Raw genomic sequence first — 13,769 nt, forward strand, 5'->3', positions numbered from 1 at the left:
TGGCTATATAGAAGGACAGAAATTGCCTGTAGAAAATACTTTTCACTGTAGTTAAATTAATTTATAATTAGATTTCTTTTCTCAGCCTATTGTCATCAGTATTTTTGAATTTAGTGAGTGATAGCAAAGCAGTCGGTGCATTTTGTAACAATAACAAAGATGCTTAGATAATGGTTGACTTGAATATAATGAAAGAGCCTGCAAGACATGCATAGAACGCAGTGAATTACATTTCTATGGCGCGAGCATTCAAAGTTCAACAAGTATTTCAGGAATTGCAAAATTATAACTAATATAATGAAAGTTGAGAATAAACAATGAAAACATTGTGAATCCTGCCATTGGCTGTGGTGGTTGCTAAGGAGTATGTTTCTCCGTTGCTGCGTCGAATAGGCATTGAAACATCAGTGGTCACTGATCAACGCATCTATATCAGGTAGAAAAACGCCTTTATCCCGATTAAACATTTTATAATAAAACATGTGACTTTTGCAATGGACTGATGAAAAGGTTGTTATAGCCGAATGCATTTTTATTATAGGACCGAATATGGCAGCCGGTTGCATTGTGGTGCCTCTCATCATACCGATTCGAATCCCCCCTCCTGGTAAAGCCAAGCATGAGATAGACACCACAACTCCTGTTGAGCTCAAATCAGGTGAAAACATGCGTGTATCCATAATGTGTGGATGTTGCTAGAGTAAACATTAATATATATTATGTACCACTTTTATGTTTGAACATTGTTTCATTTTTAAAAATGAGATCCACAATGCACTGATAGATAACATCTGCCCTAGATTCAAAGGTTTTTGACAAACAACATATATTGCTGCCTAGATACCCCAGATGTCACTATCTACTACACTCTGGATGGTACTAAACCAGAGGTGACGAAGAGACCAGGGTTTGGAGAGAACAGCACTTTGAAGTATAGCGGACCAATACGCTTACCTGAGGGCAAAGTGTCAGTCAAAGCTCTGGCTATCACCAGGTTGGATTGTGAAAGGATTCTACAAAAATATATCACACAAAGACATTTATTGTTTCATTGCCATTCAGTCTTGGGTCAAATATTATTTCGTTTTCCCTGTACAATTGAATCAACATAATAGTCCCAAAAGTGCAAACTCCCAAGCAAAATCAAGGGTACCCTAAATGCTTATTTGACTGAGGTCTGGTGCTGTTATGTTATAATAATTGCTATTATGGATAATTGATGACTGCAACTGACCTTATGTTTATCTGCCTTAGGGATGGTCGAGAGAGTGCCATTGTCACCAAGCTATTTCTGGTGGAGTATGTGCCCTCAAACGAGCCACCTTCCATTGAGGACAAGGAAGATCACTTTCTAAAGGAGTATGAACGGGACCTCCCTAGACAGGTATAGTCAGGCATATTTGCATGCTAACACTTCATTTCAATGTTGTGTGAAGTTTGACATGTAACATGTCAACAGCTTATGACAAGATATGTCACATTGCCAGTCTGCATTAAATTTGCTATGAATCTCTAAAACTTTACTAAAACGTAATACTTCTTCACAGATTTTCTGGGGAAGCCTAGCAATGACGTGACATAACTGACACAACTGTTATTGCATGTTAGGCTATATCAAGCGCTAAGGCATTCTCATGAAAACTGTATATGCATTACAATGATGGAGCATTCAAACAACTGTGTTGTCATCTGCATCAATATGTGTTCTGAACAAGCTGAGGGGAAGCTGAGTATACTGTTACTGTGGGTCTATTGTATTGTACTGTTTCTCACAGGAGATGGGGACAGCGAACGGTTCTGGAGATGCCTCACTGAAGCTTCAAGGTATGTCTAATTGAATAACTTTTACTGATGAGCAATTTACACTGCCTAAACAACGTCACAAAGATAGCTCAATACCAATTTCCCTAAAGGGCTATTTCCCTCTTCCCTATAAAAATATTTGTGTTTACTTGACCATACAACTGTCATACTGTAATGTAAGTACTAAATATCATATTCATGTGCAATGTGAAACACTGTTATAAACTCAATATCAGCATTTCGAAATGCTTGTCTCAATAAGTGCAAGCTGCTGTGTCAGTGCATACCATAGAATTGGAAATTAGAATAGGATCTCAATGGTGCGAACACTGTCAAACGGACATTTACTATATATATGGAGATTCATATAATACTTATAAACCTTATAACTGTCATAAGCTATCAATAATACCCTTTATAATATGAAGTGGATTCTTGATAGTTTATGAATGTTATGCAGTGTAAGAGCGTGTACGTTTTGGTAATAGGTAATGTGTGTCCTCTTTAGTGCCAAAGACCTACCGGCCCCCTAAAGGTCCACGGTTCCTCAGCAGCCGTCTAGGGCTTGTGTCCCCTGCTCCGGAGCCCATGTCTTCACATCGTTCTCAGACACTGGTACATTCACCAAAAATATATTGTGAATATTATTTAAGCAGTAAGGCCCGAGGGAGTGTGTTATATGGCCAATATACCACGGCTAGGGGCTGTTCTTAGGCACGACCCAACGCAGAGCCCTTAGGGCTCGAACCACCCGGTTTTTAATTATATTTATATTATCAATTATATTATATCATTATTACGGGGATGATGGTGACTGGTTGTAATATGGTCAATTATCAGAATCTGCTAAGCGTTAACAAATACATTGTGACCCATGCGGGAATCAAACCCACAACCCTGGTGTTCCAAGTTAGCCTATTGTCATTGTCATACCATGCATAGATGGTATGACAATCATATGAGCAAATACAGCTCCTTACTTAGAACGCCACAGAACATTCATTATTTGGTGTTAAATGGTCTTTCAGAATGCAAGCTTGGAAGACAGTCCCTTCAAAAACCTAAGCAGCACTCAAATGTCAAGGATCCAAAGGGAGACAGACTTTCTGAGGTGAGTGAATAGAAAGCGAGAGAGCGAGAAAGAAAGAGAAAAAGCATGAGACAAAGATGCAGAGAGATTGTTTCTAATGGAGAAGCGAATGATCTCTCGCAACTTCTACCTTTCCCCAGGTGTGCGAAGTGCTTGAGCCATCGCCCCTCAGACCCCTTTGCCCGCTTTTGTCTGCAGTGTGGCACCGCTGTGCTGCCTGTGCCAGGCCAGAGGCTGCCACCCACAGAGGGTGGACAGGTATCACCCCAGTCCTAAAACCACCTTCTACTATTGAAACTGCTACTATTGTTAACATTTTGTTGATGGCCTACTCTTTGATTGTATGCACATTTTACAGTGTGGCAATTAACATTAGGTTAATTTGACTGTGTTTGTTTTAAGATGCAGAAAAATGCCACCACAAAATAATATAATTTCAGGGAAAATCACAAAAAGGATTTGGATATACTTTTGAATATTGCAGTATATAGCTGCAAAATTGAAATGCAGTTTAGTGTTATTCAGTGTTTTCAGTAGTTTTCCCCCCTTAAGTCACCCAAGGATAACAGGTCTGTATGTTCATTCAGGCCTTTCAATTCAATGTTCAATTTGGCCTGTGTGTTCATTCTGGCATTTCAATTCAATGTTTACCAGCCCAGGTTTGGGTTCTCTTTTGTTTTTAGATGGGCTTGTGTGTCCACTGTAAAACAATGGTGCCTGTCAACACCCCCACATGTGTGGTATGTGAGGCCCCCATGAGCCCCCAGCTCCAGCCTCAGGCCAGCTTAAGACTCCAGGTAAATATCAAGTTTACTGCCACAAACACTCCGCTTTCAAACACCTTGTGACTTTGCACATATACACGTTTGAATATAGATTACTTTATTTGCAGGTGTGTTAACATTTACCTTTTCAATCCAAAGCAGTGTAAATGGATAGTTTTTTTCACTTGCACTCTGTGTGTGCGTGTGTGTGCGTGTGTGTGCGTGTGTGTGCGTGTGTGTGCGTGTGTGTGTGTGTGTGTGTGTGTGGTGTGTGTGTGTGTGTGTGTGTGTGTGGTGTGTGTGTGTGTGTGTGTGTGTGTGTGTGTGTGTGTGTGTGTGTGTGTGTGTGTGTGTGTACACCTGTCCACTCGCCTTTCCTTTTTTCTGTGCTGTAGAACAAGGTGATCTGTCCGTCATGTGGAACTGGAAACCCTCCGCATATCTCAAATTGTGTCACCTGTGAAACTAAACTACTGCAGCCACCCACTGTAAGAGTTCATTGATTGCATTATAGTAGCCTAATTATCCTTATTAGGCTTAGTTTAGACTTGTATAAATGCCTAGGTTTTTGTTGTAGTATGAAATTAGTCAGAAAGCAAGCAAACTACAAAGAAATGTAACCAAGTTGAATTGGGTAAACTCACTTCTCAAGTTGAAAAACCTCCACCCGCAGCATATAATTACAAGCCTTTCAAGGGTGCAGCTAGTGTTTCAAGAGGGCGTTTACATTAGTTTGCGAGAGATAAGATTTTCGTGATAGCCTAGCGGTTAGAGCGTTGGACCAGTAACCGAAAGGTTGCTGCCTGGTTTGAATATCCGAGCCAACAAGGTGAAAAATCTGTTGATGTGCCCTTGAGCAAGGCACTTAACCCTAATTTGCTCCAGGGTCGCCGTTGTACTATGGCTGACCCTATAAAACAACACATTTCACTGCACCTATCCGGTGTATGTGACAATAAAACATATATACTGTACATATATACTTTAGTTATTGTATAATATGCTCCAGACAGCCAGTTGAATGTAACTACACTTCAAATATTTTATAGTTGAATATCACACTTACCTTCTGAGAAGTATCTCTCTCAACATATTAAGAGCGTGAACTACCACGAGGAGTTTATACAACCAGGTTTCTCCCATTCCGCTCCTACTATTACTAGTACGTAGCCACTGGGTCTGCAGGCTTTTGTTCCATCCCATCACTAACACACCTGTTTCAAATAATGATCTAGTCATGGTTTCAGTTTGGACAACTGGTGTCAGTGGTGTTAGTGATGGGCTGGAACGAAAGCCTGCACATCCACTAGCTCTCCAGCACCCACCCTGTGAGAGACGTAGTGACTCTTGTGCATGATCAGATGTTGGTCTACATGTTGTGATTGTACACATTAGATTTTATTTCTTGAGAAGTCAAGGTGCTACCGTAGGTTTTTTGACATTTTTCTGTCTAGGCTGATTTGGGTGGTCAGAGTGCCCCGCCACTTCCATCTGGAGCAGGCAAGATGATGTCCTGTTCTAAGTGCAGCCGGGTCAACCACTCGGATGCGCGCTTCTGTGACTGGTGCGGTTCCAAGGTAAGCATACTACTTGCCCCAACCATCTGTTCCTCCATCCATTCAACCTTCCATCCATTTCACTAAAACAGAATGTTGAAAGCAGCAATGAGACTGGTTCCACCAGGTTAACATTAGCCTCTAGCAATTTAAACTTCTTCCACTACCATAAACATACTTTTAGACAGCTGAAGCAAGCACGCACATTTTCTTCACAAAGTGTACCTTTCATCCTCTGTCCATTTCATTCTCTGTTGTAAACTGGTGCCCCTCCCTGCCAGCCTGGCCATTCAGTCAGCTGTTTGATCTGCTCCCGGTGCGGAGCGAGCAGCCACCCCTATGCCAACTTCTGTGGCTCCTGTGGGGTGTTTCTGGAGGGGCCACCTAGGGGGGAGTCACGTGCCAGCCTTGCCTATTCCATGGGGGGGAAACTGGAGTTGGAGCGAGTACGTCCCTCACCTTGCCATATTTACTCATATCTAAACAGGGTTGGGGATCAATTTAATTTCCATTCAGTCAATTCAGGAAGTAAACTTAAATTCCAATTCCGTATTCTTCTCACAGAGAATCATTGAGGAAAATTGGAATTTCAGTTTACTTCCTGAATTGAAATTATATTGAGCCCCACCCTGATTCTAATAACCCTTGTTAAAAGGGCACACGTGTGTGCACGCACTCTTAGTCACTAAATGTGATACAGTGGTACATTCTCTGAGTGTTTTGTGAGAGCCATCCTTCCCACAATTGAATAAATAAAAATTTCTCTCCATTTCTATCTTTCTCAATCTCTCCTTATTTCTCACCCCCCTCCCCTCTCTGTCTATCACACTTCCTCCCCCTCTCTTTCTTTCTTTCTTTCTTTCTTTCTTTCTTTCTTTCTCCCTCTCTCAACAGATGTCCACTCACACCTCTGACGGTGCCACTGCCAACTGGCAGGCTGTGCCCTCCTCCGTTTCCCCCGGTGTGGCGTTGGCCCCGGCACCAGCACGGGCGGACCAGCAGACTCAGACGGTGGGCTTGTTCTACCCGTCGGGCACTGAAGTCCACAGGAAGGGCCAGCAGGTGGCGCTGGAGCTGAGGAGACAGGAGCAGATGAGGGACCGCAGACCACTGCTCACAGCTATAAGCCCAGGCAGAGGTGACCGCTTGCCAGTGGCTAAATAACGGCTAACTGGTGTAGGGTGAAGTTGCCCCTGGATGCTGATCTTGGGTCAATTTAGCATTTTCCCCAATAATGGTTAAGGTTAGGATTGGGGGAGAGGAAGTTGATCCTAGATCTGTTCCTAGGGGAAATGTTATCCTAGAGCACTACTAACCCTAATGTAGCGATAGAGGGAGAAAAGCCGCAGTGAAGCTTGAACTGGCGACCATGTGGTTACAGGGCAAAAGCACAGGGCGAGAGCATTTTTTTGTGCCCCAAAATCCCAGGCCTCCCAGCAGAGTTAGTAAGACTCTGCCACAGAGCTGACCACTTTCTCAATCAATCACATTTCTTTTATGAAGCCCTTTTCACATCAGCAGTTGTCACAAAGTGCTATACAGATACCCAGCCTAGAACCCCAACGAGCAAGCAATGCAAATGCAGAAGCACGGTGGCTAGGAAAAACTCCCATGGAAAGGCAGGAACCTCTTCTACTGTTTTATTGCTTGCACCACGAAGTAGTAAAATAAATGCTGGGGACTCTTTTTTTAGAAACTGTCTCTGACACTTTCGTTCTCCATTTTATCGCTCTCTCACTCTTCTCTAGGGTACTGGAGGAAGCAGCTGGACCATGTGTGTGCTCACCTGCGCAGCTACACTCAGAACAACACTGAGTTTCGGGCTCTCATAGGGGAGCCTCGCATGGGCCGGGTATGACCAGCCTCTCTCATAACTAATCCGGGCTATAATCTTGGTAATACTTTACTGAAAACAAACAGATACAGAATGTTTTATTAGCTTGTATGAACCTGTGTGTACAGTTGAAGTCGGAAGTTAGCGGAGTCAATCAAATCAATCAATCAAAGCCAGGTCAGCGGAGTCAATCACCACCTTCCGGAGACACCTGAAACCCCACCTCTTTAAGGAATACCTAGGATAGGATAAAGTAATCCTTCTAACCCCACTGTAAATCACACACCTTAAAAAGCGCATTTAAGTAGATGCACTATTGCTAAAGTGGTTGTTCACTGGATATCATAACGTTTTGAACCTAGCACCAATTATGTTTAGTCGGCGTCCACTAAGGATAAGAGCGTTCTGCTAAATTGAACATTAATGTAAATGTTAAATGTAAATGTAAGTTTACATACACCTTAGCCCAATACAATTTAAAACCTCAGTTTTCACAATTCCAATGCACATTTTGGAATGCCCAGTTAGAAGATTGTCGCTGTATGCCTTTAGGTCAGCTTAGGATCACCTACACACACTCTGTGGTTATTCCTTGGTAACTACGCTTTTTAATGTGAATTTTAATATATACAGAATATAATATTAGGTTAGAGAGAGGCCGAATTGCGGTAGGTTTCAGCGTCTGTATTTCTTTTCATTCACATTCCAGCATATGGTCGAAAGTGTTACAAATTCAGCCTCAATTTAGTATTTTTGGTGATTAGCCATATAAAAGTATTTATAAGGAACCAAGGCCATCTTACATATGATTTAATATATACAAAATGAGTTCACCTTGGTATAGATATAACGGCCAATGTATCACAATAGACCAATCAGAAAAGTTTTTTCAATCCCGACGCGTTTCGGCGGCCGAGATCTCTCCTGACGAAGGCCATTGCAGCTGAAACCGCGTCGGTTTTAAAAGCGAAATTATACCCCTTTGTACCAATAAAAGAGCCAAACCTTCTATTTACCAAAAATATACTATAGTGTACCAAGTAGCAGCTCTCCCTTCCTTCCTCTTTCTACTAGTATTATAGCATGCCTAAATGTTTAACTTGGGTCAAACGTTTCGGTAGCCTTCCACAAGCTTCCCACAATAAATTGGGTGAATTTGAGGCCACCTTTCCTACTTGACAGAGCTGGTGTAACTGAGTCAGGTTTGTAGGCCTCCTTGCTGCTACACGCTTGTTTTCAGTTTCTGCCACACAGATTTTCTATAACCTTAGGCAATTGACTGGGACAGTGCATTGTGATGGCCCTTCCAATAACTTTGTACTTTATGGTTGCCTTAAGCCATTTTTGCCAACTTTGGAAGTATGCTTGGGGTACATGTCACATTGGAAGACCCATTTGGGACCAAGCTTATTACACTATCCTGACTGATGTCTTGAGATGTGCTTCAATAATCAATATTCTACATAATTTCCTCTCTATTTGTGAAGATGCACCAGTCCCTCCTGCAGCAAAGCACCCCACAACATGATGCTGCCACCCACCCATCCGCTTTCAGCGTTTGCGGATGGTGTTCTTCCGCTTGCAAGCCTCCCTTTTCAATCTTCTCCACCAAACATAACGTTGTCATTATGGCCAAACAGTTCTATTTTTGTTTCATCAGACGGACGATTTCTCCAAAAAGTACGAATCTTTTAGACCATGGGCATGTTGCAAACATGTAGTCTGGCTTTTTTGTGGCGGGTATTTTGGTAGCGATGCGTTCTTCCTGTTTCTAGTTAGTCGGTTCCAGCTCTAACAGGTTATGTCCAATATAGGAGCATTCGTTATTACTGTGGGATATAAATTACTTTATTTAGTCCTTGTTACCTAACCAGATGATTATCATCTTTGGTCCTTTTGCTGTATTCTGGATTGACTTTTGCAACTTTTCGCACCAAAGTACGTTCATCTCTAGGAGACAGAAACGCGTCTCCCTTCCCACCTGATCGGAACTTAGGTACCGACGTGCTCTAGACAGATCCATGTATTGTGTTTATACTTGCGAGCCTAAAATTTTGGTTTTCTTAGACAGATTGAACGTGAATTAATACTTACAGAGACCTCGTATGACGTAAATTGCCTCCTAAGGCGCATGAAATTCATGGATTCACCTTTGTTTTGTAAGAGGCTATCTACTCAAATAAATTTTCTGACGTCGTCAGTGACTGATTTCTTTTGAGATTATTCCCATGATGTCAAACAAAGAGGCACTGAGTTTGAAGTAGGCCCTTGAACCTATACAATATTCAAGGGTCCTAAACAGCCACACCTCTCAATTGACTTCCATAAATATTCAATTATGCACTTCAGATGTCTATCGTCAAAAGCCATGACATCATTATTCTAGGATATTGTCCACAAGCTGGTAATATATTTTAAGAGCACCAGTCATTAGCGTTAGTCGGAATGTAAACTTCTGACCCACTGGAATTGTGATACAGTGAATTATAAGTGAAATAATGTCTGTAAACAATTGTTGGAAAAATTACTTGTCATGCACAAAGTAGATGTCCTAACCGACTTGCCAAAACTATAGTTTGTTAACAAGAAATCTGTGGAGTGGTTGAAAAACAAGTTTTAATGACTCCAACCTAAGTGTATGTAAACTTCCCACATCAACTGTATTTCTATAACTGTAAGTTAGACAGGATCATCATAAGATCATTAGTGTCACTAAGACGTTAAAAAAGGGTGTTGGCCTCCCGAGTGGCGCAGCCGTCTAAGGCACTGCTTTGAAGTGCTAGCTGCGTTACTGCAGATCCTGGTTTGATCCAGGCTGTGTCGCAGTGTACATCGTTTCCTCCGACACATTGGTGCGGCTGGCTTCAGGGTTAAGCGTGCATTGTGTCAAGCAGTGCGACTTGACGGGGTTGTGTTTCGGAGGACGCACGGCTCTCGACCTTTGCCTCTCCCGAGTCCGTACGGGAGTTGCAGCGATGGGACAAGACTGTAATTGGACTGTAATTGGTGCATTGTAATTGGTGCATTGTAATTGGTGGGGAATGGAATTAATTGTATTTTTAATTTATTTTTCTTCCTGGGGGGGGGACTGTGGGAGGGGTCTCAAATGGTTGAGAGACAGCTATTGGGGAACTGTGGGGGGGATCTTGGAGGGTTCGGGTTCACGTTTTTTGGCCTGGTGGTAGATTGGTCAACATGCCCTTGAGCAGGGCATTGACCCTGGATGCTTCTGTGTATCGCTCTGAATGGGAATCTGTTGGATGACTGGTATGATGTAGTTATTGAGCGGCTTCACTGCAAGTATATTGTATGTTTCGAATATTCAATTCAAAAAATATGTTTTTTAAATAAAACATTTTTTTTTTTAAAGACTAACTACCAATTGGATATGACAAAATTGTGTGGGGGGGTGTCATAGATGTTTATGACAAGTCTTACAACACATTATATCTGTAAGGTGGACCAGAGCTGGACCTCTGACGTTGCACAGAAACCGCCTGTGAGTTGGACTTTTTCTTAGCTGAGGCTTTGGCTCGGACTTGGAACAACCCAGAAACAACCCCAAGCCCTTGTGGAGATCTGAGAGGATCACATATGGTCCACCCGGCTCTCCAATAGGCTTGGTAGGACTTTAGGCATATTGCTTTTCCCTGTCAAATCCTTTCAGATCGCCACAGGTACCGAGGGTTTAAGGGATTGGGGTTGTTTCTGGACCGAACCATAGCTTTATACTTTTGTTTACAGTCGTTTGTGCCCTTGGAAAAGTGCAAACTTTCCGCAGTGCAGTTCAGTTTAATCCAACTGCATTATTTCACGGGCATGATCTGTTTCAATGCACACATTCACAATAGTGCTAGGTCACTGCATATCTAACTGTAAGTGAATGGTGTTAATGTCCAATGACTTAATTTGTTATGACAATAATTTATTTATATTTCCAAGCCATCCAAAGACAGTCTGCTTCTGAGGGAAGTTGGTCCAGACGGGAGGGGGGAGATCTCTGTGGTCCAGCAACTGCTTGATGAGGTAACTTAATCAAAGCTGGTAAAAGGAATGTTCATATTGAGATGCTAGTTAAGATTCTGTCTCGAAGGACCATGAAATAACTACACCGACTGATATAGCCGAACCGAACTGTACTACGCTGACCTGGTTGCACAGATTCCAGAGTTTCTGGAATCTTGTTACATCCATGTGAAAGGAATATCAGAGCCAGCACTGCAGCTTTCGGGTCGGCATGGTAAAAAAATTAAATCTAATTTTATGCTTGTAATGCCCCTAACATTGCGATGTTGTGCCAGGGTGCAGATCCCTCATGCCAGGGGTGCGACGGACACCCTGCCCTGGTTGTTGCTGTGCTGCACGAGCACCACGAGGTCCTCCCTGTGCTGGTACAAAGGGGAGCTGACGTCAACCGGCAGTCTGGGCCGTAAGTACAGTGCTAACGGATTAAAGTAATTCAGATTTTTATTCAGATTCCCCCGGAGAATCTTGTCGGAAGTTGTCTCCCGAAGTGCTACACAAAAACTCTACGCAAACTAAGCTCCGTCTGCGTAGTGTGTAGCAGCCTTTACATGTGCATGAGCTGCATCCAACCATTAATCGCACCGGTATAAATTTCATGCTGAAAATACTCTGAGGTGTTGGACCTGGGATTCTCGTTCCTGTGTCTTTCCACTTTAAAAAAGGTTAAGTTTCTCTCTTTCTTCTTTCATAGGGTGAACAACACCGCTCTGCATGAGGCTGCTGCTCTTGGGAGTAAGGGCTTACAGTGTGCAGAGACACTATTAGGGTAAGAGACTACCAGCTATATACTTTATATCTGCATGCTCCGGTTTAGTGCACGTAGGACAGCCCCAAGCCATTGCATAGCCCATATCAGGAATTTACTATTTCCAAAATACTGTACATCAGGGTTTCCCATACTCGGTCCTAGGGCCACATTTTGTTTTTTGCCCTAACACTACACAGCTGATTCAAATAATCAAAGCTTGATGATGAGTTGGTTATTTGAATCAGCTGTGTAGTGCTAGGGCAAAAAACTAAATGTGCCCCCAGGTTGGGCCCCTGGACAGATTTTGGGAAACCCTGCTGTACATAACCAGGGTCAATTAATTTATCCCATCCCAATCCTTCCAGATGCAACGCCAGCATTCGGAAGAAGAACGACAGAGGTCTGACGGCCTATGACTTGGCGGTCACTTCAGATTGCAGCCCTTTGGTGTCTCTACTAGCTGCTAAGATGGGTCAGGGCATGCTAGACAGACTGGTCAAACCTAGGACTCACCCAAGCCTAGATGCATTCTGATGACAGAGAGAATTGTGTGCGGCCCCCAAATGGCACCCTAAAGTGCACTGCTATGGGCCCTGCTCAACAGTAGTGCACTAAATAGGCAACAGGGTCCCATTTGGGATGTAACCTTTTCTCCATGGTGGCCTTATTTTCTGAATTGACCATTCATCAATTATCTTGAATCTCTGTTAATCAATTATAACTTCCAGAAATTGGATTGATAAGGAATTTACCCCAACCTTATGTACTGTAGTGCTACAAACATCTACAACCGTTTGAGGAAAAACACCCAATTCTTGTAAATTGCTAATACTAACAAAACAATCGAACCAATGCCTTCACTGACAGATTTGAATACAGATGCGCAATATAGAACTTGATGATAATAATGGTACACATGCTATAGTAACCAACACTAGTTCTAAGAGGCATGTACACTGAGGTCCAAAAGTATTTGGACAGTGACCCATTTTTTGTTGTTTTGGCTCTGTACTCCAGCGCTTTGCAATAAAACAATAACTTATGCTTAAGTGCAGACGGTCCGCTTTAATTTTAGGGTATTTTCATCCATAGAAATTACATCACTTTTTGTAAATAGTCCCCTCAGTTTAAGGAACCAAAAGTATTTGGACAAATACACTTAATCAGAAAGTATTCATACCTGTTGACTTATTCCAAATTTTGTTGTTACACTCAGAATTTAAAATAGATTACATATTTTTCTCTTACCCATCTATAAACAATACCTCATAATTACAAAGTGAAAACATGTTTTTAGAAATGGTTTATTGAAAAATATACACAGAAGTATCTCATTTACATAAGTATTCAGGAACATTCACTATCTTCTTGGTAAGCAACTCCAGTGTAGATTCGGACTTGTGTTTTAGGTTATTGTCCTGCTGAAAGGTAAATTCATGTCCCAGTGTCTGGTGTAAAGCAGACTGAACCAAGTTTTCCTCTAGGATTTTACCTGTGCTTAGCTTCATTCCATTTTTTATTTAACTTGAAAATCCCCAGTCCGTAATGATAACAAGCATACCCATAACGTGATGCAGCCACCACTATGCTTACAAATATGGAGAGTGGTACTCAGTCATGTGTTGTATTTGCCCGAAACATAATACTTTGTATTCAGAACAAAAAATGTATTGCTTTGCCACATTATTTGCTGTATACTTTTTTTTATTCTGTACAGGCATCCTTTTCACTCTAGAAATTACAGTGCTTTTACTCCGTAATACTAACATAATTGACAAACAGTTCACCCGATATGGATGACAATACCCTCAAATTAAAGCTGACAGTCTACACTTTAACCTTATAGTCATTGTATCATTTCAAATCCAAAGTGCTGGAATACAGAACCAAAACATTTGTCACTGTCCAAATACTTTTGGATCTCACTATACAGTATATTCCAGCAAGC

The 13,769-nt window shown here is 42.0% G+C and overlaps 1 protein-coding gene across 1 annotated transcript; it reads left to right on the forward strand.

Moving 5' to 3' along the window:
• Positions 1 to 94: 94 nt before the first annotated feature.
• dzank1 (double zinc ribbon and ankyrin repeat domains 1) lies at positions 95 to 13,659 on the forward strand. The gene is made up of 18 exons (XM_023983101.2): positions 95 to 436; positions 542 to 658; positions 841 to 994; positions 1,255 to 1,384; positions 1,776 to 1,824; positions 2,312 to 2,418; positions 2,832 to 2,914; positions 3,034 to 3,151; positions 3,577 to 3,690; positions 4,053 to 4,145; positions 5,112 to 5,234; positions 5,495 to 5,659; positions 6,108 to 6,351; positions 6,962 to 7,065; positions 10,990 to 11,073; positions 11,349 to 11,476; positions 11,765 to 11,839; positions 12,187 to 13,659. Exons 2-18 carry the CDS (start codon positions 550 to 552, stop codon positions 12,353 to 12,355), a joined length of 2,049 nt encoding a protein of 682 aa, XP_023838869.1. The 5' UTR covers positions 95 to 436; positions 542 to 549; the 3' UTR covers positions 12,356 to 13,659.
• The last annotated feature ends 110 nt before the right edge of the window (positions 13,660 to 13,769 follow it).

Source organism: Salvelinus sp. IW2-2015, linkage group LG1 (genome assembly GCF_002910315.2).
Source record: "Salvelinus sp. IW2-2015 linkage group LG1, ASM291031v2, whole genome shotgun sequence".
NCBI lineage: Eukaryota > Metazoa > Chordata > Actinopteri > Salmoniformes > Salmonidae > Salvelinus > Salvelinus sp. IW2-2015.

Coding starts and splice junctions, on each gene's coding strand:
- dzank1 (XM_023983101.2), top strand. CDS start 550: ATGGCAGCCGGTTGCATTGTGGTGCCTCTCATCATACCGATTCGAATC. Junction 659..840: donor TCCTGTTGAGCTCAAATCAG/GTGAAAACATGC, acceptor ATTGCTGCCTAG/ATACCCCAGATGTCACTATC. Junction 5,660..6,107: donor GGAAACTGGAGTTGGAGCGA/GTACGTCCCTCA, acceptor CTCTCTCAACAG/ATGTCCACTCACACCTCTGA.